Source organism: Oryzias latipes, chromosome 14 (genome assembly GCF_053564925.1).
Source record: "Oryzias latipes strain Hd-rR chromosome 14, Olatipes_Hd-rR_3.1".
Classification (NCBI taxonomy): Eukaryota; Metazoa; Chordata; class Actinopteri; order Beloniformes; family Adrianichthyidae; genus Oryzias; species Oryzias latipes.
The window spans coordinates 24,488,656-24,509,375 of record NC_136250.1 but is presented as its reverse complement, the minus strand read 5'-3'; the positions used below and the strand labels follow the sequence as shown (position 1 = coordinate 24,509,375).

General features: G+C 44.7%; 2 protein-coding genes across 3 annotated transcripts; both read right to left on the bottom strand.

The window, feature by feature from the left end:
* Positions 1-783: 783 nt before the first annotated feature.
* On the bottom strand, positions 784-3,171 carry LOC105355663 (uncharacterized). Its single transcript, XM_011483826.3, has 5 exons — positions 3,033-3,171; positions 2,225-2,344; positions 2,062-2,105; positions 1,169-1,289; positions 784-1,089 (listed from the first exon to the last, which is right to left on the bottom strand). Exons 2-5 carry the CDS (start codon positions 2,295-2,297, stop codon positions 980-982), a joined length of 348 nt encoding a protein of 115 aa, XP_011482128.1. The 5' UTR covers positions 2,298-2,344; positions 3,033-3,171; the 3' UTR covers positions 784-979.
* A 261-nt stretch (positions 3,172-3,432) lies between these two features.
* Positions 3,433-20,713, bottom strand: apbb3 (amyloid beta (A4) precursor protein-binding, family B, member 3). 2 transcript variants are annotated; one of them, XM_011483828.4, is made up of 13 exons: positions 20,416-20,713; positions 15,981-16,144; positions 15,843-15,895; positions 11,622-11,670; positions 9,518-9,670; positions 9,311-9,438; positions 9,083-9,088; positions 8,789-8,903; positions 8,623-8,704; positions 8,467-8,550; positions 4,802-4,917; positions 4,556-4,729; positions 3,433-4,269 (listed from the first exon to the last, which is right to left on the bottom strand). In XM_011483828.4, exons 1-13 carry the CDS (start codon positions 20,606-20,608, stop codon positions 4,042-4,044), a joined length of 1,545 nt encoding a protein of 514 aa, XP_011482130.1. In that variant the 5' UTR covers positions 20,609-20,713; the 3' UTR covers positions 3,433-4,041. The 2 variants fall into 2 exon arrangements, with proteins under 2 accessions (XP_011482130.1, XP_004076696.1); XM_004076648.5 differs by lacking the exon at positions 9,083-9,088.
* Between the last annotated feature and the right edge of the window lie 7 nt (positions 20,714-20,720).

Below are 20,720 nucleotides of genomic sequence, written 5' to 3'. Positions count from 1 at the left end.
CTACCTATTTGGCCACAAGCAGGTCCAAGTCCAGGTCTCCCTGTGCAGGTCCCCAGCCCGGATAAAACACAGGGTTGTGTCACGACGGGCCTCTGGAGTAAAACTCTGCCACACCTCCTACGTGAATCAGTGAAAGCTGATTCGCTGTGGCGACCCCTGAAGGGACATGCTGAAAGGTGAACATTTTACTGAATCGGTCAATAGTTGCTTAAAGACCCACTCGGATGAAAATCATGTTGTTGTTGTTATTTACTCGTTCTTGTGGCATTTTCTCATGATGGAGGCCACACATAAACATAACCATACTTAAAATTAAATTTCTAAGTATTTATTTGTTCAAATTTTTGTGAATCAGGCAAAGACAAAAAAAATGCAGTTTGAAAAAGGTGGAATTTGTGACGTAAAAAAAATATGCTGGGCAGGCCAGAAGCCCCACTCTATTCTTGCAGACAAATTGATCCGTGTAGGTCTTTGTTTTCCTTGTCTGAGCAGGAATCTGGATGTAAGCTGTACAGCTGGATAGCTATAAAACGGGGCGGGATTGTTTCGCACCATGAGTCCCACTCACGATTCAGAGGGGAAATTCTAATCAACTACTGCTGCTCTGGTGAAACTATGTCCTAGGAAATGACTCATTTTAAAAATTTTGGCTAAAAACGTCATAATCATAATTAAAAGACCACCGGGAACACTTCTACGATAGATCAAAAGAATATTGGAGTGGGACTTCAATGTTGGTCCAACATAGCTGGGGGGTCAAAATCAAATAATGACCACAATGAATAATATTTTTCTACCATTTATTAATAATCACAAGATATGCAGCAGATTATTGTTTCTGTCCTCCAATCAAAGCTGAACACAAATTAATCAAGCAGATGTGATTCTCTTCGTTGTGATGGGGGTGTGGTGTGTGTGTGTGTGTGGGGGGGGTGCTGCACAGACAAAAATGGCGAAGAGGCTGATGGGGATGGTGGCTTCAGCGATGAAGCAGATCCCACAGGCAGCAGCAGCAGAGAGCGGCCGAACACGCAGCCAGGTATGAGCCCACGCTTCTCTCCTGATGAGGGCGGGGCTCCATCACGTTCACTGTCAGTGTGTGACATCATCAGTCAGAGTCTAAACATTGGACATGCGACTTCGAAGCAGAACACCTGCAGACGTTTACCTGCATGTTTTGGGGGTTGGGGGTGCTCCTGCTTGTCTCCAAGGTAACCCAGCAGTGCCCCCACACCGTGTCCCACCTGTCCTGGGTGATGGTAGGTGGAGTCTGTGGTCTGAGGAAAAGTCTGACACACAGATGTCATGTGACCCAGGGTACGTTTTGAACAGCTCAGATAATCAGAAGTTACTTTCTTCGAAAACCCCTGGAGAGGCGGAGTCTGTTTTTTCTTTGCTTTATTGTTTACTATATGTTTTTCAAGAAACAGCAGATCAGTCACCCTGATCAATACTTCATTGATCAATACTTCATTAATCAGGGTGACTGATCAATGTAGGTGATTTCAAACATATCAATCTCCAAGAAAGAAATAAACAGCTCAGTCATGAAACTTGTCAGAATAAACATTCTTCACTGTAAACCCTAAGAGGTTCAGTAATGGGTTCAAAATTTATGAGGAAACTGATAACATCATATTTTTATGTTATCTTACTTAAGTTAATCAGAATTTAGAATTTACAAGTTGACACTTAACACTTTAAACTATAACTTTCACTCATACACAATCCTCTCAGGGTCATAGGGCTGCCTGCACAGCCATGTAATAATGGGAATCTGACAGTTGTGCCTGAACTGCAAAAAACAGAATCTTAAGAAAGTAAAATGTCCCTTGTATCTGTCTGGGAAGAAAAGTTATCACATCAGGAAAGTTTTCCAATAGCAGAATAATCTTAGTTTGAGAAAGCATGTTCTAGTGCCCTGATTTTATTTCTTAAAATAACAATTTGTTGTAAAACCATTTTTATCACCCTACTGCTAGACGTTTTTCACTCATTTAAGAACTTTCTTTTTAAAGTTGTTGTTCCTGTAAGGAATAAGGAGCAAAGCATGATGGGTACCTGGTAAATGGAGCCAGGGAAGAAGGGTGGCTGCGAGACAAAAGCTGCAGAAATAAAGCAAGAAGTCACATGATCAAACCTTCATCCATAGAATGTGTCATTGAAGCATGAATGCTTTCAGGAAGGATCCGTGATTTTTGACGAAGGTTTCCAGAAAACAGACCTGGTGGGAAAGAGGGGGGCGGGGCTCCATCCGGGATGTAGGGATGATATGGGGGAGGAGGCTGCCCACTCATCGGGATGGACAGATGGGATGGATGGATGAACAGAAACCTTGATTGTGCTGTGGGAATAAAAAACACAATAGTTCTGTTGGACTTTGGTCAGAGGACACAAACAAAATGAGTTCAGTCATTCTGCCAATCAAACAAACAAACTAGGTTTGATTAAAGACTGTCAAGTTCTGTTGGATGGAAAATGATGGTCAACATTAGTGTTAACACTTTCATTAAATGATCATGTTTCAGTCTGACTCATCAAGTCTCAGTCAATAGTCTGACCTCAGGCTGGGTCTAAAGCCTGGTCAGCTGCCTTCATACCAGCCTTAACCTAATAAACCAATGACAAGCAGCCAGCTGAAACAGACATGTGTCTCAATGAGCCTCATACCCCAACTTCTCAGACAAACAGAGGTTTGTTTTTGTTTACTGCTGAAAGAAACACCCCACCTCAAACTTCTGGTTCCACAGGCGCCACGGATCCAGAACAGCATTTGCATGAACATGTTTACAAGTAAACGAAAATCCGTAACTCCCATTAACAACTGTAAACTAAACAACAAAATGTTCAGATTTAACGGAAGCCAGTTTTGACCTATTACAGAGAATTCCCTTCAACAGGATGCGGGCCAGATTAGAAGAAAACTCTAGACGGCTTCAGTCCGGTTCTTCAGGGTCCAACAGGAACCTTCAGATGGTTAGAACGTCCTGACAGTGAGACCCTCACAGAAGGAAACAGAGGCTGCTGCTCACCTGAAGAAGAGGTCCTCTCTGCTGTCCTGATGAAGGATCAACTGACGAAAGCTGTGAGGAGGACGGAGGGACAACGCCTCACCCCTCCTCTTCCTTTCCTGGTTCATCATTTCTCTGAGACTAAACACATTTTTGGCTGTTATGCTTGTCAACAAAAAAAGGAACACTTTTGTTCACAGGAATATTAGATGCCCTTCTGATAGACCATAGTAAAAATTTTGTTTTGTATATTGCTGTTTTTTATTTAGCCACTATGACAAAACTGCCCCCCCCCCATTCTCATTGAAAAAGGACAAACCTTTCAATTGTGAATGAAACAACAAAAGTTACAATAAATAAACAACAATCAATGGAAAAATGATGGGAACCAGAACCACTGAATTGAAACAGCACAAGGAGCTAACAAGCTGTAAGGGAGTTTATTTGGGTTTATTTATACATGACATCATTTGTTTGTTTACTGCTGATCAGAGTATTCTTGTTGACACACCAAGCCTACTATTTTTTCACATGCATCTGCTTCTTGCAGGAGCCTCAGCCAATCAGGAGGCAGCTTGAGGCATCGCCATTGTGGACGAGGCAATAATAAAGCTGCTAACGTCAACAATCAGGAACACATTTCTGTCTAACAGCCAGGTGAGCTCGCCATGGCAGGTCACGTGACAATGCTCTGACAGTGATCTCTACGGTTCTTCTTACGGGAGGTTTCAGGAAAATTGGGTTCAAGGCAGGAAGGAAGATTTTATTTTGAAACAGGAAGTCCAGAAGGGTTTTCTTTCACTGTTATCATTTTGAGCGCGCTCTGGCCTCTGTTCACCGCTGTGGAAAAAGCTTCGGAAGCTTCTGAAGGTCTGGTTTGTCCGACACAAGCAAAGGGCGCTGTCCCACGTGTTCCAGGTGAAGCTCAACCGACCGAGCCGCAAACCAACCACACGGCAGTCTGGTGATGATGCCATGGCTTCTGCGACTCACACACCATCTGCAGACTACGGTGGCTCCGCCCCCTTAGCTATGAGGTGGTGGCCTGTTTGGTACGAAAAGTTTCAAAGAACGCCATCATCCCCTTCCTCACATTGATGCTGCCCTTCGTCGTCATCAGGCTTCCGGTGCGGGACGTGAGTGGGGGGAAGACGGCCCCGTCCATGGAGTTAGCCCGTTTGACTTTGGACGGGGTCATGTGCCACGACCTGGGTCTGGGAGGAGGAGTCTGCGCCACCAAGCACTTCTGGTACTGCACCTGGGGAGAGGACAAGAGTGCTGTTACACCAGCCACCTATAGGAGGCGCAGTGGGTCTGCAGGTCAGGTGGTTCCCCCTGATCGGCAGCCCCTCATGTTGAGCAAAATGAGCCTAATAAGAAGATCAGGAATGAGAGCAGTCTCTGGAGGGTAGTCTGTGTGTCTGCAATGTTTAGATCAAGGGTTTGAGTGCTTCATCGCTCTGTAAACTTCTGTTTGACATGTCAAGGCCCCCCACCTCTAGGCTGTGAGGCATTTAGGGAGCGTCAGGAGTTCTCCAACTCACCATGCAAGCAGCCTGCACAGCCTCAGAGAGGATTCCTGCGTCCGGCTCACACCAGAAAACGTGACACTCGAACTGCTGCGTGCCGCCATCAGCGATCACTGCGAAGGTGTGACTGTCATGGCCGACACCCAGAAAGGTGAGGAAGCGCACCTGACACTCCCAGAGTGGCTCGTCCTGTCAGAAAGAAAAGGTGGAGTGAGACTCAGGCCAGCTCTGAGCTGAGCTCCTTGTGCTGCAGGGACCTACCTCCCCCCTCCACAGCGACAGCATGCTGTCTGTGACGTGGATCACTGCGGGCTCCCAGTCATCGCGGTCTGTGGAGGTCATGATGCTCTCAATGGCTCGGTTCAGCACCTCCATACCTGCAACACCACAAAAGCTGCATGAGGGTCCGGCAGCTGCACCTTTGACAGCATGTTCTCCTGAGGCTCTGCCTTTACGCCAACTGTGCTCCTGGAAAGCTCAGAACCTTCGAACCTTTGTTCATGTCTCTGATCCTGCAGAGGAGAACCCGACGAGGAACCGGAGAAGCATGGTGATGGAACAGTGTAAGATTTAAGGGCAGAAACAGATGATGCTTCGACAATGTCATGCTTTTAACCAATGACACACTTTGAACAGCAGATCTCCTCGTTTAGTATTTTGTTTCTGTCAACGGTTTTTTCTGACAAAGAATTTTCTGACCTTCATTTCTTTGCGTCATTTTCAACCACCATTGAAACAAGCACCGGCCAAGAGAGAGAGAGGATCTGGGTCCCAACACAGAGCCTCTATCCACATTGCTCCTGCTGCTAAGACACTGTTGTGTTTGATGGAAATCTTCTTGGAAAGGAAGCTTTAATTAGTGGATCATAGACAATCTGGTCCATTTGTATCTATTTAGATGAAGTCCTCCAGTACCCGGCCTACAGACAAAAACCAACAGGTTCAGCCCTGGACACTTTAGACTGAGGGCGCATTCCAGGACTGTTTCATTGCCACACACTGGGGTGGATTTAACCCTGCAGCATGCTCTGGAGGACTCTTCTGTCAGTGTACAGGATTATGCCGACTATGTGACTGGGTACGTGTGAAGGAAATTGTTTTATTATTATCATTGTTTAAATGTATTTGTTTAGATGTGTGTTTAAATGTAAACTCAGATTGACCTTTTCACCTTTTCTGAAAACAGTTGTGTGTTTGTTCATCTGCTTCCATCCCCAGCAAGGAAGAGGGGGTTTTACGACACACTGTCCTGAGTTGATAAGGAATACTGTTTGAACTTAGAATCCACCAAATAGATCATTATACGACACCCCCTAATGAACTTTTCTCTTTGTCTTGAAATTGGAACCTCCTACTTGAGTTCTTAATAAAAGCAGCATGAGGAGAGGCAGACCTTTGCGAAAGGAAGCGTGGTGGTTGTCTTCTGTCACATTTTGCTTCTCCCTCGTGCATGAGAAACTTGATTCTTGTTGTGGTCTCTTGTTTCTAATTGTGTTTTTCTTTAATTTCTAGATGCATTTATCTGACAGTACGTCAGCACTTGTGTGGAGAACATCGTGCCCACCGACCAACTTAGGAAGTTTCCAAAGCAGAAGCCCTGGATAAACAGTCAGGTAAGTCACATGCTGAGAAAGGCCATCACAACAGCAAAGAGGCACTGCAGAAACAGCTCATCAGTGCCACAGACAGCCTGCCCAATGACCTCAATGAATTCTACACCTGCTTTGAGACCTCCACCCCTCACGCAGATAGGACGCCCCACGACTCTTGCACCACTACACCCCCACCAGTCTCCTCATCAGCCCAGGTAAAAAAAGCCCAGCTGGTGAAGAAAGCTCATCAGCGGCTGTACTTCCTGAGCAGACTGAGGCAGTTTGGCATGTCACAAAATATCCTCAGCCACTTCTACAGCTCTGTTGCTGAGTCAATCTTGACCCGCTGCATCACAGTGTGGTACAGCAGTTCTACTGTTATGGACTCGCAAACGCCTGCAGAGAGTGGTGAAGACTTCGTCCAAGATCACCAGGACTCCTTTTCCCTCACTGCAGAGCAACTACAAGCACAGAGTCCAGAGGAGAGGAACATATTTCCACCGTCAACGAGGACTGTCCCCTCTCCTCCCCCCAGGCCTCCAGGTACTGAAGTGTGAAGTGCAGGACCACCAGACTCAGGAACTCTTTCTTTCCCTCTGCCATCAGACTCCTTAACAACTGACACGAGTCTGTGACAACAGACTGCACCCTTGCACATACTGGCTGTTCATTATTTCTGTTCTTGCACTTCAGTATTCAATAACTGCACATATATCATGCTGTATAGCTAATGACAGTCTCTTTTTTACATAGTCTATATTTTGTGTTAGCCTGTATCCTGTAAATATCCTTCTTTCTTTTTTTCTCTCTTCTCTTTTTTTTAACTTTAAACATTAATGGCATTGATAGTGAACAGCAAAGTAAGATTTTCATTGTACAGGGAAACCTTCCTTCCTGAAATTGGCGTACAGCAGATGTTCTAATGTTTCTGGTGGGGCAGCATATATATTGGTGGAAGGCTGCATGTGAAGAGTCCAAGGTGACATGACTGAAGTCTCCAGAAATAACAAGAAATGCTTCAGGGGGCTGTGTTTGTAGAGCAGATGTGGTGTTATGGATAGAGTCACAGGCTGCCTCAGCATCCACTCTCAGTGGAATGTTAACACCTGCAGCGATGACGTGTGAGAACTCATGTGCTATGGTGTATGGCCTGATGCTAACAGCTAGCAGTTCCAGGATGGGAGAGCATATTATGCCCTCAAATGTCCCGGGTTACACCACCTCTGGTTGTCGTAAAGAATGATCCCCCCGCCTTTCCTCTTTCCACTGGCGATCAAGTCCCGATCGGCCCTCAGGAAGGAAGCTGAGTAGTTCCAATGTCCCCTTTGGATTATCTGGATGTTTAAAAACACCGGTGGGCTGAACTTTACGAAGCTAAAATGTGAATGGATTTGACATTCATTCTTGTTTGCTTATTTGTTTGTACACATATTTAATTTAGCCTTGATAATCTTGACGAAATCCAGGAATCTGGAAAACTTTAGCTGCACTGTTCAGAACAAGGTATTTCTCTCTGAGTCACACTGGACGAGGTTTTAGCTAAAGATGTCAAGGATCCATATTCGGTCTGTGAATTGGATCATTCAAAATGAACCAAAATCGACCATGAATCGTATCACAAACCACAAATTATGATAAATCTATTAAAATGAATCGTTTTACCCCAGGAAATTAGAGTGTAGTTTGTGTAGGTATCCTACAGGCGCCCTACGAGCATTTAGGAATCATATGCACACTTGTGCATATGCAGTAGTCTGACCTTACTAACAACCAGAGTATGTCAGAAGTAAGATACCTGCATGGGTCAACCCCCTATATGGATGCATGTGAATAAAGCTTTGACCCTTTAACACTGGAGCTTTAGCTGTTTACATTCTTTCTACTACCAGAACTCTTCAACCGTTTGCAAAATTGACAGAACTCTAGGGAATTCTGAAGTGGAGAAAGGGCGTCTTTGCGCCGTAATGCAACACTTTACATTAATAATGTGTTATTGGTGCAAAGCTGAGATGAAAAATCCCTTTTCTCTGCATCAGAATCAGCTGATTCACATTGATTGCATAAACGGTCATAAAGTTATGTTTGGTCAAAGAGCTTGTTTATATAGGTGTTAAAGAGTTGAACAAATTTTCTTGGAATTAGTAGCATTTAGATGCTGATGAAGACTGTGATTATCAGTGAAATTCAGGTCTTTACACTTAGGAAAATAGCATCATCACCAAAGAAGACTTAAGGATGTATCCATTTTCCCATCCAAAGGGGAAATTCGTGATGTCATTGTTTCTAAACAAATTCTTTCTGAACAGGTGAGACTCAGTGTGTTTGGCGTCATACCCATGGCTCTGGACACCGGCAAGTTCCCAATGTATTGGACCTCAAACTTCTGAACCTGGTGCCGGACTGCTTCCAGAACCTCCACTGAAAATAATAACATTTAATCAATACCTGAGCAATCGGAGTGCAGATGAGCTGATGGAACAGGTGAGTCACCTTGTCTGGGTAGGTCTGCCGGTGAAATACTCTCCATCGTCAGGGAGCGTGACGGGCTCCTCACGGACTTCTCAGCCACCATCTGCACACAGAAGGGGTAACATCACAGGCTCACAGAGGCACAGCGCCACCTGCTGGGTAAAGGGGAGGAGGTGACAGATCTCACCTTCGAGCACATCTCATGCAGCGCCATGGCAACAGCTTTGGCAGGAGCGTCGCAGCGAAACACATGACACTTCAGCACGCAGCTGTCCTTGTCGCCCGCCACAAATGCAAAATCTCTAAACACACGCATCCATGCGCACACACATGACACAAACAAACACACACAGTTAAATAGACAGAAACAAAGACACACACAGACAGAAAGACAGACAAGGACGGTCAGCTGACGGTGACATGGTGCCCTCAGTCATGGATTCTGACATTTGTGTGGAGGTGCCACTGTTCGCTGGTTTACCTGTCCCTGACCAGGTGAGGGGGGTGCATGGGAAAGAAGGAGAGAGTGACAGGGTTAGTGTGCCGACAGGTAACAGGTTGACAGATGAGTCTGCATGCATAACTATCAGAGCTCTTCTGCAGTTCTGGGGCATAGAATTCCGGCTTGTAGCTTTAAACCATAGTTCCCATAATCCTCAGCTGCCATTGCCATGGACACGTTCTTCAAAGAATTGTTGGATTGGCTTACCTCCCATTGTTGCAGCCCACCCCCCACACACGGATGTTGATGATTGGTTGACAATGCAGTGGGGTGTGGTCTAGCGGGTCTAACAGGGTCAAAGTGTCCTTCTTCAGAACCAGCATCATCTCCCGGTTCTGCAGGCACCAAGGTGTACACCAAGTGTGGGTGGGGTTCAGACACAACCTCCACCCCTTTTATTGATCACATTCTTACCTCCCCCCAGCTCCCCAACCTGTCCCTCTGCTCTGGACCATCTCTGCAGTGAGACAGCTGCTGGATGACATTACTGACAGCGAGGCTGCTGCGTCCAGGAGACAGGTCCTCCTCCTCCACTTGCAGCCAGCCCAGAGAGCGCACAGCGAAGTACTGAGGGCACAGATTAATTCAGATTAACGAGGGACACCGAGAGATTAGAGCAGATTATTCCTGCAGTAAAATAAATCTCGTCTCTGCAGAGAGCCTCGGCTTCCTCTCTGGCAGCTTGGATCACATAATTCACAAGAGTCCGAACAAGAACAGTGAAGTTGGCTGACGTTGGACAGGACAAACGGGGTAAAGGTCCCCCCAAGTAATCCAGTCCAGATTTATTAAAAGGTGTTCAGTTCATGACGGTATAAGGAGGATTGGATTATTTACAGTAAGGAAGGCTGATGACAGATTAAGCAGGATGAAGATTTGACAGCAGAGGGAGGGGGGCTGACTCTGAGGAAAGTACACTACAAAGAGCAGACTCGTCAACATCAAAGAGGGTACTGAGCATCAGGATATTGAGAATTTGGTCAAAAGCTGCTCCTTCCAGCAGATTGATGTGCAGTGGGGCAACAAAGTATTTGGCAGTGACTCTGTTTCATTGTAAACGATCCCACTGATGACTCTCACCCCGTTCTTCAAAGAGGATATAATGTTCTTGGGATGCAGAAGTGCAAAAGTGTAGTGACCACTCAGTCCTGCTTTTAGCCCCCTCTTGGTGCAGATGGAGGTAATGACACGCCTCAAGGAAATTGTTCAGGGGAAACATGCTTTTGGATTTGTGTTCCTATTTATTGAAGATGATGATGATTTCCATACAAAATCCCGGTTGGCTCTTTGCGTGAAGTTTTTAAAGTTATCAAGAAAATCTAACTAAATAAAACAGTAAAACAAAAGCCTCATTCCCACTAAACGGTATGGTACAGTACAAACAGAGACAGTCCAGTACTTTAAGCGTTTCCATTATGTGATTGATCCACAATACTATTTTTGGCCTCCTGTTGGTTGTAGGTCCATAGAAAAATGGAACGGACTGGTTAGGGGGGGAGCTTCTGTCGTAACCCCTTGATTGATCAAAGGTCATCACGACAAAAGAATGAAGAAGAAAGCAGCTGTAGTCCTCTTCGATGCTTACAATCTTTTCTCAGACAACATTAAATGCTTTGTTTGTAAAAGGTACCCAAAGCCAAGCAGAAAAAACAAGCTACTGGATGACCTCCATTGTTGTTTTTGTTAGCTTCACCCCGCATTCAACCGTAAGGGTCCAACTTTAAGTGGAAATGCTCAACTGAATTGTCTGGAACGTTGTAAACCAGATCAAACCGTATCGTATCGCTCAGTGGAAACGAGGATAAGTGACCTCCTGTCATCTAAAAACCACTACTGACACTTGTACACTATACTAAACTCCACAGTGCCACCGATGGTTGACTAAAATATTTGTCATAGTACAACAAAACAGATACAAATTAATATTAAAACAAACTTAAACCAAGTTCTAATCATAGAAAAACAAGATTCACTCTTACAAAAAGTCTGTAACTAAATGTGTATTTATTCAGAAGCCTGGTTGTACTGAGCTTCTCTTCTTGGGTTTCTTGTCTGCTGCTATGGTTTGTGTTCAAGGATGTTCTGTTTTCAGGTTTTTCTGGCCGTCAGGTTTAAGTTTCCAATAAATAAATAAAAGGTTTTCTTTTTGCCACAGGTCATCCTCAGACCAAACACATGCTTCATAGGTTAATTGGTTACTCTGAATTGTCCATAGGTGTGAATGTGAGTGTGTATGAGTGTGTGATTTGTGGTCCTGCGACGGACTGGCGACCTGTCCAGGATTTCCCCTGCCTTCGCCCACGAGTGGCCAGAAGAGACTCCGCCAGCCCCATGACCCCCAAAGGAAACAAACGTATTAGAAGATGAATGAATGAATGTCATCCTCAGACCCGCAACTTTTGAGGGGCTTAGTTAGTATTTGGCTAGCACGAATTATCTAAAATCAAAGCTAAATAAACCACCATCAGGTTTTGTTAAATTTGGCTAGCTTTAGCAAATGCAGACGGTTGTGTTTTACCTTTGAGTCAGGATCCCGGATGGTATGATAGTCTTCATGCCCCAACAATCTGAAAACAAAGAAACTGTAAGGATTAAGCTAACGAGAAACCTATTTAAGGTGTTTTATCATCACTTCACCCTTTAAATAGACATAAAATATTTATACATACCTGTCAGCAAATAGTTTTCACATTTAAAATATGTTTGAAAGATACATTTCAACCCTGTCAAACTCTATCCCCCAGCCAAAACTTTACCGTTGGCTATCAGAATTGAGTTCATGCTCTGATTGTCCAAGGGTTAAATGGACTAACTACACACCCCATCCTAAAACAGCCCCCTTAGATATCCGAAGGAACTGGTCAAAAGTTTTCCCCTAATCTACAAACACATGTGGACTGGATGTGCAAGCATCCAGAATTTTTTAAGGAGTCAAAAAGTTTAGATCTGGTCCAATGTTTCACGACCAGAACTGTTGTTGTTCTGGAGTGAGAGAAATTACTATCAACCGGACCAGAACTCCTGCATACACCTTACAGTGAGGCTGACGACTGGATTCCTCTTCCACTGGAACACACTCCCCCACTTTGGAACCCCCACACTGTCCTCGACTCCACAAGATGTTGGAGAGAATGTCAGAATGTCCTACAACGTTCAGAAAACCACAGCTCTGGTCAGCAACCTCAACCATGGAGGTGAAAACAAGGCCCGCTTGGACTCAATGACCTCCAGCTAAGCTGAAGGTTTACAGCTTAGTGTTTGGTCTGACCTTGCTTCTGTGTGGTTTGTTATTCTTTCTTGTTTTTCTTCATTTTTCAAACAGTTGGCACTTCTGTGAATTGAAAGGAGTCTCATCCATTTGTCAGTACCAAATCCGAGTCCTTGATTGGTCAAAGTTCAACTTGGTTTAACGTTCAATGCATGTTCAATGGCTGCACGGTTTGTACATTTCTATGGTTGTAGAAACTTGTGACGCATAAATGCAAGTTTTGAACACAGAAGCCCTGCACTTTTCTATAGACTTTTCATTGAAAGTGGTTGCTTAAACTCAGGTTGCCGAGGGCAGACTGAATGTAACATTAGACATAGAGGGTCTAAACAGTGCAGGGAGTTGGGATGAATATCAGCCCCTCCATATGTAAAGCCCTGGCTCCCAGCAGGTAAAATGGTGCGCCATGTTTGGAATTAGTCCCTCCCCCAGAAGTTAAGAGGAGTTTCAGTGTTCATTTTGGACACAGTGACAAAGGTTATAGAGGGAAACCTGTGTATCTGTGGTGATGTAGACCTTGTTCATTGTTTTGATGTAGTCTTAAGAAAAAATCTCATTTTATCAGTTCCCCCACTTCATCTGTAAACCTAAGCTGTTGTGTTAATGAGTGGTTAAGATCAGTACTGGGCAATGAAATGAACTTTGAGAGGGGTGGGGTCTCCTTAAAGACAGGAAGTGAGACAGAAATCTAGGAGAAAGTCAGATCTGCTGCTCCTCCACATGGAGAAAAGGCAGCTGAGAAGGTTTGGACCTCAGGAGGGAAAGACACCCCAACCCATTCTTAGTGAGGCGTTAAGGACATGTCCAACCAGAAGCAAGCACTACTGGGATTGTAGTTCTACTGATCTGAGAGCACCTCTATGTCCTCCTGGAAGAGCTAAACAGTGAGTTCTGTGCCTCCTTTACTGAGAGCCTGGAACAGCAGAAAATGACAAATGGAAATAAAATCCCCAAAGTAAAACTTTTCCAACTTCAACGTTAGCAGTGGTGATGTTTCTTTTTGCATCTCTGATTGCAGGTTGGAGGCGCTCACCTCACCTAAGCAAAGTTTTCCTTTTGTTTCTTTTGGGTTTGTTCATTTTCTCCTCTTTGGGTCAGTCGGTACTTCAGTTTTTTTTTTGGTATTTTATTTAAATTTTCTTTATTCTTTTGAAACCTGTGCTTGTCTGCTATGTTAGCTGGTAGTTATCAGGATTGTTTCTTTGCATCAATGTAGTGAGGTCTAATGCAACCTTGAGGAAGCCCAATCTGGTGCTTTCGTGTGCCAATCCCAAGTCTGGATCATTGCAGAGGTTTGAGTCAGGCAGAGGATCCAACAAAAACCAAAGTCAAATCAGTCATGCAAATAATAGAACTTTCAAATAGCATTTGTTGTGCCCTTGGTTGGCAATGGAGGGAGAACCACTGGTTTTGTCAAATGGAATGAAGAAGCTCAGCAGTAGCTGCGTTTACATGGGCAAAAGTAATCGGAAAGAATGCCTGATCGGAAGGAAAATGCGTCATGTAAACACGCTGTTCGGAATACTCTGCCCCGATCAGACTTGTTCAGATCAAAATTTCTTTCCGATCGAGATAGGTGGGTTATGCCGATTGTTGATCCGATTCGTTGTGCATGTAAACAGTTCATTCCGATTGTGTGTCAATACTGCTCTGGTTTTATGTCATGCATAGACGGTGTTTCTCTCCAGAGAAAGCTTTGGAGCTCAAACTGACGGGCTGCTCTGCGGACGCCCGGTGCGAAGCGCCACTCCGCCTTTCCCCTCTCTTACACCCCTCCCGAAGGGGGTGCCGGGGGAGGAGTGGGACCCTGCGCGGTCCTGGCTCGTGTGCCGGTGGACCGAACAAACCGTGTCTCTGAGCAGAGCAGCTGGATTAATAACTTTGTGTTTGAGGGGAGGATGCTTTGTTATGTGTGCGTTTTGTTGTACGTGTGACTGCGATCCGTCCCGCCGCTCTCGGTTAGCTGCTGTCAGGGGAACCGTGTGTCAGAGCAGAGCTCGGACTTCCAGCTCACAGCGGCTTTGGGGCGGTGTGCGAACTTTTCAAAGCAGAAATGTCGCTCAGTCCTTAGGAACCGTTCAAACAATCATGTGGATTTATGTTTCTAGTCATGTCCCGACAAAATAAAGGCTGATGTTATTCCCACATATTTACGTGCAGCCAAGATGCAGATTGCGGTATTTCCCGCATGGATTTTGTGTTCATCAGGTTAATGTTGTTAGCGTGTGTTAGCCTCTCCTGGGAGCTCCATTATTCTTCCACAAAAAAAGCACTGACCACACGGATTAAAAATAAAACCATGAGCGAACAGGCGCTTCATAATATTCATAACATTGATAAAAGCACATTTAGAAGATCGTCTCATATATTACCGAGCTGCTGCATAAATGTATATGACAGCAAAGGTTTGTTTACAGTGGGACTCATTTCCTTTTTCCGGTATTTTCAACACTACTGCGCATTGCCCAAATGATTTATTCCGACCGAAAGTGTGACCCGTGTGAACGTTTGTTCTAATCGGAAAAAGGTTTTCTGGGCCCATGTACATTGTTGAATTTTAATCCGACCATTGATCCCATCAAGATATTTTGCACATGTAACCGCGGCTACTGTTAAGAGAAAAATGTCAACTAAGAAAATACACTGAGAGGACAGGAGATAGGTAGATGCAGCAGAGGTAGAGGTAGATGGTAGATGCCGGAGGTGGCAAAGGCCAGACTAAGAGTGGGTGATGACTTGTGCGACAGGTTGAACACAAAGGAGGTGGAGGTTGATCTGTAAACATGAGTTACCTGTGGAGATATGGAAGAGTTTATGAGAGATAACAGAAGTGTTTCTGATTGTTTAACACGGTCTTAGAGGGTGAGAGGATGATGAATGGAGAAGAAATGTTCTGGTTCTACTTAAAAGAAGAAGGGAGACTTTCAGAGAAAGTACAGAGGAATAAAACTGATGAGTTTGTGGAGGAACATTTAGAGAGGTGGTTTCATCTGGAAAAGGAGAAAGAATGAAGGTCTGGTCCAGAAAAACATTCAGTGTGTGAAGGAGAGGAACTGAAGTGGAATGGTGAGGTTACATTAAGCAGAGGTGGAGAAGGTGAAGGACTTTAAGTTCTTAGGGTAAACAGTCCAGAACAACAAATAGTGTGAGAAAGAGGTGAAGAGATGTGTTCAAGCAGGTTTGAAATGGGTGGAGGAAGCTTTCAGGTTTGATGTGTGACTAAAGAGTGTCATCCAGAAAGAAAGGAAAGGTGTGGAAGACTGTGGTGAGAGCAGCCATGTTTTTGGTTTAGACACTTTAGATATGAAGATGTGGAGGTTCTCTTTGGGAGAGAACAGGAAGGAGAGGATCAGGAATGAAGGTTTTATGAGTATTTGAGATTCTGTGCTCTGGAACAGAAAACATCACATGCACTTTGATGAGGATGGTGAAGACCTGGATCCATGGAAAGAATGTTGGTGAAGTACAGACCTGTCCTCAGTGTGTCCATCTGTCTCCTTGGAGCTCGGCTCTGCTGCCTCCTCCTGTTCACGCAAAGCGCGTTTAGAATTGATGCTTGCGGATGATTCAGGATCATTAGCAGAAGTAAAATGGTACATCTCAACTCACCGGCGTTTCCAGTGTTTGTGACATTCCAGTAAGACAGGGGTGCTGCCATTGGGTGGCGCCAGTTGGAACATGCCAGTAATAAGTTCCTGTGGACCCTTTAATGGTTCTCCAACCAGATGGAAGGTCTGAATCCATCAGGAGGTTCTGGTCTGTCCAGATGTTGTCTGCAGGAATGTCAGCATGTAACGTGAAAAATCAACTCGCAGTGGCAGCCCCACCGTGAGGCTGTGAAGACAAAGCGTGTGCTAACCTGCTGCCTGTTTATGCACAGATTTATCATAGCAGAACCTGAATTTTGCACTGCCTTGGTCTCAAAACATTACCAGTCATACTTAAAAATGTTTAATTCAATCATCAGCGTTTCTGTGAGTTTATGGTGGTGCAGGGGTTAGCACAGGAAGGCCCTGGTTCAAATCCCAGCTGGGATTTTTCTGTATGGAGCTTGCAGGTTCTCCCCATGCACATGTAGGTTTCCTCCGGGCACTCTGGCAACCTTGTCCCCAGGTGTGTATGGGTGTGTGATTGTGCCGCCCTGCGACAGGCTGGCAACCTGTCCACGGTATACCCTGTCTTTGCCCAATGGAAGCCAGTAGCCTCTGGCAGAACCATGACCTCAAAAGGGATGAAACAGGTAATGGGTGATGGATGGTATGCACTCACACATTCACACAATGATGGCAGTGTGTTTTTAACATGTTCTTGTGGCATTTTCTCATGTTGGAGGACATATATAAAGAAAATTAAGATTAAACTTGCATTTCTGAGTATTTATTAATTGAAATCACTGTGAATCAGGAGCAGATGAAAAAAACTGCCATTTGAAAAACCCTGTATTTATGATGTGAAAAGTGTCACAAATATAATAAGCTGCTCCGCTCCATTCTGAGGTATCCACTAGTGACCTGTGGCTAATTAGTGTCCTTGGGCAAGACACTGAACCCCACCTTGCCTTTGGTGGAAGGTTGGCGCCAGTGTTCTGCAGCGGAGCCGTCACCAGTGTGTGAATGTGTGTGTGAATAGGTGAATGGGTTTGTGACTGTAAAAAGCTTTGGTAGAAAAAGTGCTATCTTAGATGTTCATCTTTCAGAATATCCCTTCAAGGGTCACCACAGCGAATCAGCTTTCACTGATTCCAACAGGTGCTTTGGCAGAGAGTTTTATGATGCCCTTCCTGACACAACCCTGTATTTTCTCCAGCTGGGGTCCAGCACAGGGAAACCCAGACTTGGGCCTCATTGTGGCTATACAGTTATAGAGTAGCTTGAAGGGTCTTGCACAAGGATGAAGCTCATTGTGCTCCCTGGGAATCAAACACTGATTTCTCATGTGCCAGTCCTACTTTTGACCAGTTGCGCCATCAAGACGCTAGATGACTAGATACATGTATGGATTTGTTTTCCCCGTCTGAGATGGTATTTGGATCAAAACTGCATGGCTCCAATATTGCTCGCCATTATTGTTTCCCCAATAATGTTAAGTTGGGGGTGAGAGGGGCTGTAAGCTAGTGGTAGAGTGTGTAGAAAGAGAGTTCTATGGGTGACGGGTGGGGGGGTGACGGGGAGGGTGAGGTTGCTCTAACTATGCCAACAGTCCCACCCACAACTCAGAGTGAATTTCTAATGAACTACTGCTGCTCTGGAGAAACTATGTCCTAGAAAACAACACAGGTTTTTAATTTTTTGGCTAAAACCAGCGTAATTAAAAGACCAGTGCACACTTTTACAACAGATTAAAAGATAATCGGAGCATTGAAATCAAACTAAACCAGAACAAATTTTGAACTCAAACACGGGCATACAGGAGGGCAATGGCATGCAGAGGAGCTCACTAACCCAGAGATGGAACCAGGCTGAGGGGAAGCCGTCCCAGCAGCTCCCAAACACATCACTCAGAATCATTACAGACTTGGTTGGTTGGTCAGTTAGTAAAATCCTCAAAACTAGTTTGTCCTAAGTTTACAGTTGCATGTCCAGTCATCCAGAACCACAGTCCAAGAACACCAGATTTAAGATGGGTCCAAAAACAGGTCAGAAGCACTGAGGAGGTGGAGCAGACCCCAACCCAAACGAAAGTACTCACACAGGTGTTCGAATGTTGACAACTGCAGGCAAAGGAGGCAGGAAGAACAAAATCTCCCTGAAAATTAACATAGAGAGAGGATTCATCTCTAACTGTAAAGTCATCCAGATGTCACTTCCCTCCTCTGTGGCTTCAGTAGAAATCTGTGATCACTGTGAAAACATATCTGCCCTTTCATCTTGAACGATTTAGCCTGACTCATAAACTAAACCAGTGCTACCAGAGAAGTTGGACAAACCGATTCCTCCTCTACAGAACAGTCTGACCTGCAGCTGAAATAAGTTTGGATTTGGACTTTGTTCTTTAAGGTGGAGACCTGGAGCTTCCAGTCAGCTGAGTGTAGGACTGCTACATAAGAAACCAGGGTTCAATTCCCAGGGTGTAGGATTAGCCTCATCCAGTGGGTCCTTGAGCAAGACCCTCCACGCTGCTGCCTAACTATATAGCCATACGGGGACCCAAGTCTGGGTTCCCTGTACCAGTCTGGATGAAATACAGGGTTATGTCAGGAAGAGCTGAGTAAAAATTCTGCCAAACCACCTGTGGTGAAAGTAGATTTCATTGTGGCGACCCTTTAAACGAGATGCCAAGAGATGAACAACAACCTTAAGCTTACAGTCAATCCTCCGTCAGCCTGATGAGCTCAGAAACCCAATAATCTCTTCAATGGGAGAATCTGCAGAGGTTTTAGTCAGATATTGATCATGCAGAAACAGAAGAACATGTCAGTTGTCAGCTGATGGAAGAAAATCAATGATCTCCTTCATCAAATTTCTTTGGCTTCTTGTTTGCCTCCATAAGTTATAAGTCCTCATAAATGTGTAAATTGCTCTGTTTTCGTTACTTTCGAGTACTCTGCATCACTGAAATGCTGCTATCCTCTCGACATATTTTCTCCTTTTTGGTGTGCCAGTTATTTGGTTACTCCACCTCCTTCAGATGTAAATAAACACTGAGAGACAAACCCAGGTCATCGGGAACTCCCTAGAATCAATGCTTTGACTGTAGAGAATAACAAAACAATTGAAGGTGACCTATTGGAGGTCTTCAAAATCTCTGCTGATCAATGATTTGATAACTGATGATCATGTTGATCTGTTCTGTCTGACAGAAACTTGACTGCAGCAGGACGGATGAAGCATCTCTTCACAGTAAAATCTGAACAATGAAAAATCCCAGAAGATTCAAGATTCATTTATTTGTCATTTTCAGTAAAACAACGAATTTGGGTTTGGAGCATCAACAATCACCCCAATTATTTCAAAGCTGAAAAAAGAAAAGATTAAATTCACCAAATAAATACACAATAAATAAACAGTGTGAGTGTGTGTGTGTGTGTGTGTGGGGGGGGGGGGGGGGGGGGGCTGTGGTTTATCATTTAGATTCCCCACATTCTTTGGTCTGACAATGTTCAAACTGACTGGACTTTAAGGTGTGGTGGGTAAATACGACACATAATCAATCACAGAGCAGCTTTAACTTGAATGTCTGTCGTCTGTTTCCATTGTGTCTGATCATATTTGAATCAACTTTGAATTTACTTTGAAGGATTGAACAGCAGCTGATGGGAAAATGTCATTTACTCAATTTATGTCAGAAAATGTAGAGCCTGAAATCATGGAACAATAGTTCAGAAATCCTCTTTCCATCCAGCATGATGGAGGAGAGATTCTTGGTCTTCAGTCCTGCATAGGTTGATAATGTTGTTGATAGTTTTACTACATCTATGTGACCTCTTAAGAAAAAAGTTGTAAAGAGAAGAAGGGGGCTCCTTGGTTGAACTCTCAGCAAAATTTAAATAGGACTTCTCATGTGGAGGAATGAAAGTTCAGCTGCAGATGAGAAGGAGATGAAAACAGAGAACCTCTGAATATTTAATGAACTCTGGAAAGTGATTAATAAGCTGGGAGGAGGAGGAGTAAGGCCAGCAAGCCAAGCTCTTCACTTTCATAGCTGATCTTAATCATGAGAACAGTAGCGTGCTTAAGCAAAGAACCAACACGTCTATTTGATAGTTTTCAGCCTTCAGCCCAAACCTGCCCAGACTGAGCTCATCGTAGAAGGACTGAAGACTTCAAAAATCTGACCCTGGACTTGACTGGACCTGGAATGCAGGGTTTTCTCTCCACTGAAGATAGACATGACCGGCCGGGAAAGGAACGGGACATCCTTAGTTAACAAAGTCACAGAGAAACTGAAGCAGAGGAAGAGTTTGTCTTAGTTGGTCTTTCTGCAGGTGGATCAGTCAACCCTTCTTCCGGTCACGTGCATGGCCCCAGAGGGAGGTCCCTGAAAGTCTCCCTGAACACCGCCGTGACCCCTCCCTCCAGGAAAGTAAGAGTAAGAGTGTTCCTACCGTCGTAGTTCACGATGATGATGGCCAGCATGTAATCTTTGCCCATCATGGCTCCACCCTTCACTGCTTTTCCTTCACACACACGGGCCCCAGGGACAGATGTTGAAGCCTTGTCCTGCCTCTTTCTCTCTCCTTGCCTGCCTGTCTGCCTCAAGGTCTCTCGTCCCTCCGTCCTTCTCTCAGACAGCACCATCGGTCTCCTCCTTCACCTCTTCCTTCTCTGCAGCTCTCCTCCCTCTGGTGAAGGATGCTGTTTTCGTCCTCTTCTGCTCCTCCTCCTGCTGATGTCATAACTCTCCTCCCTC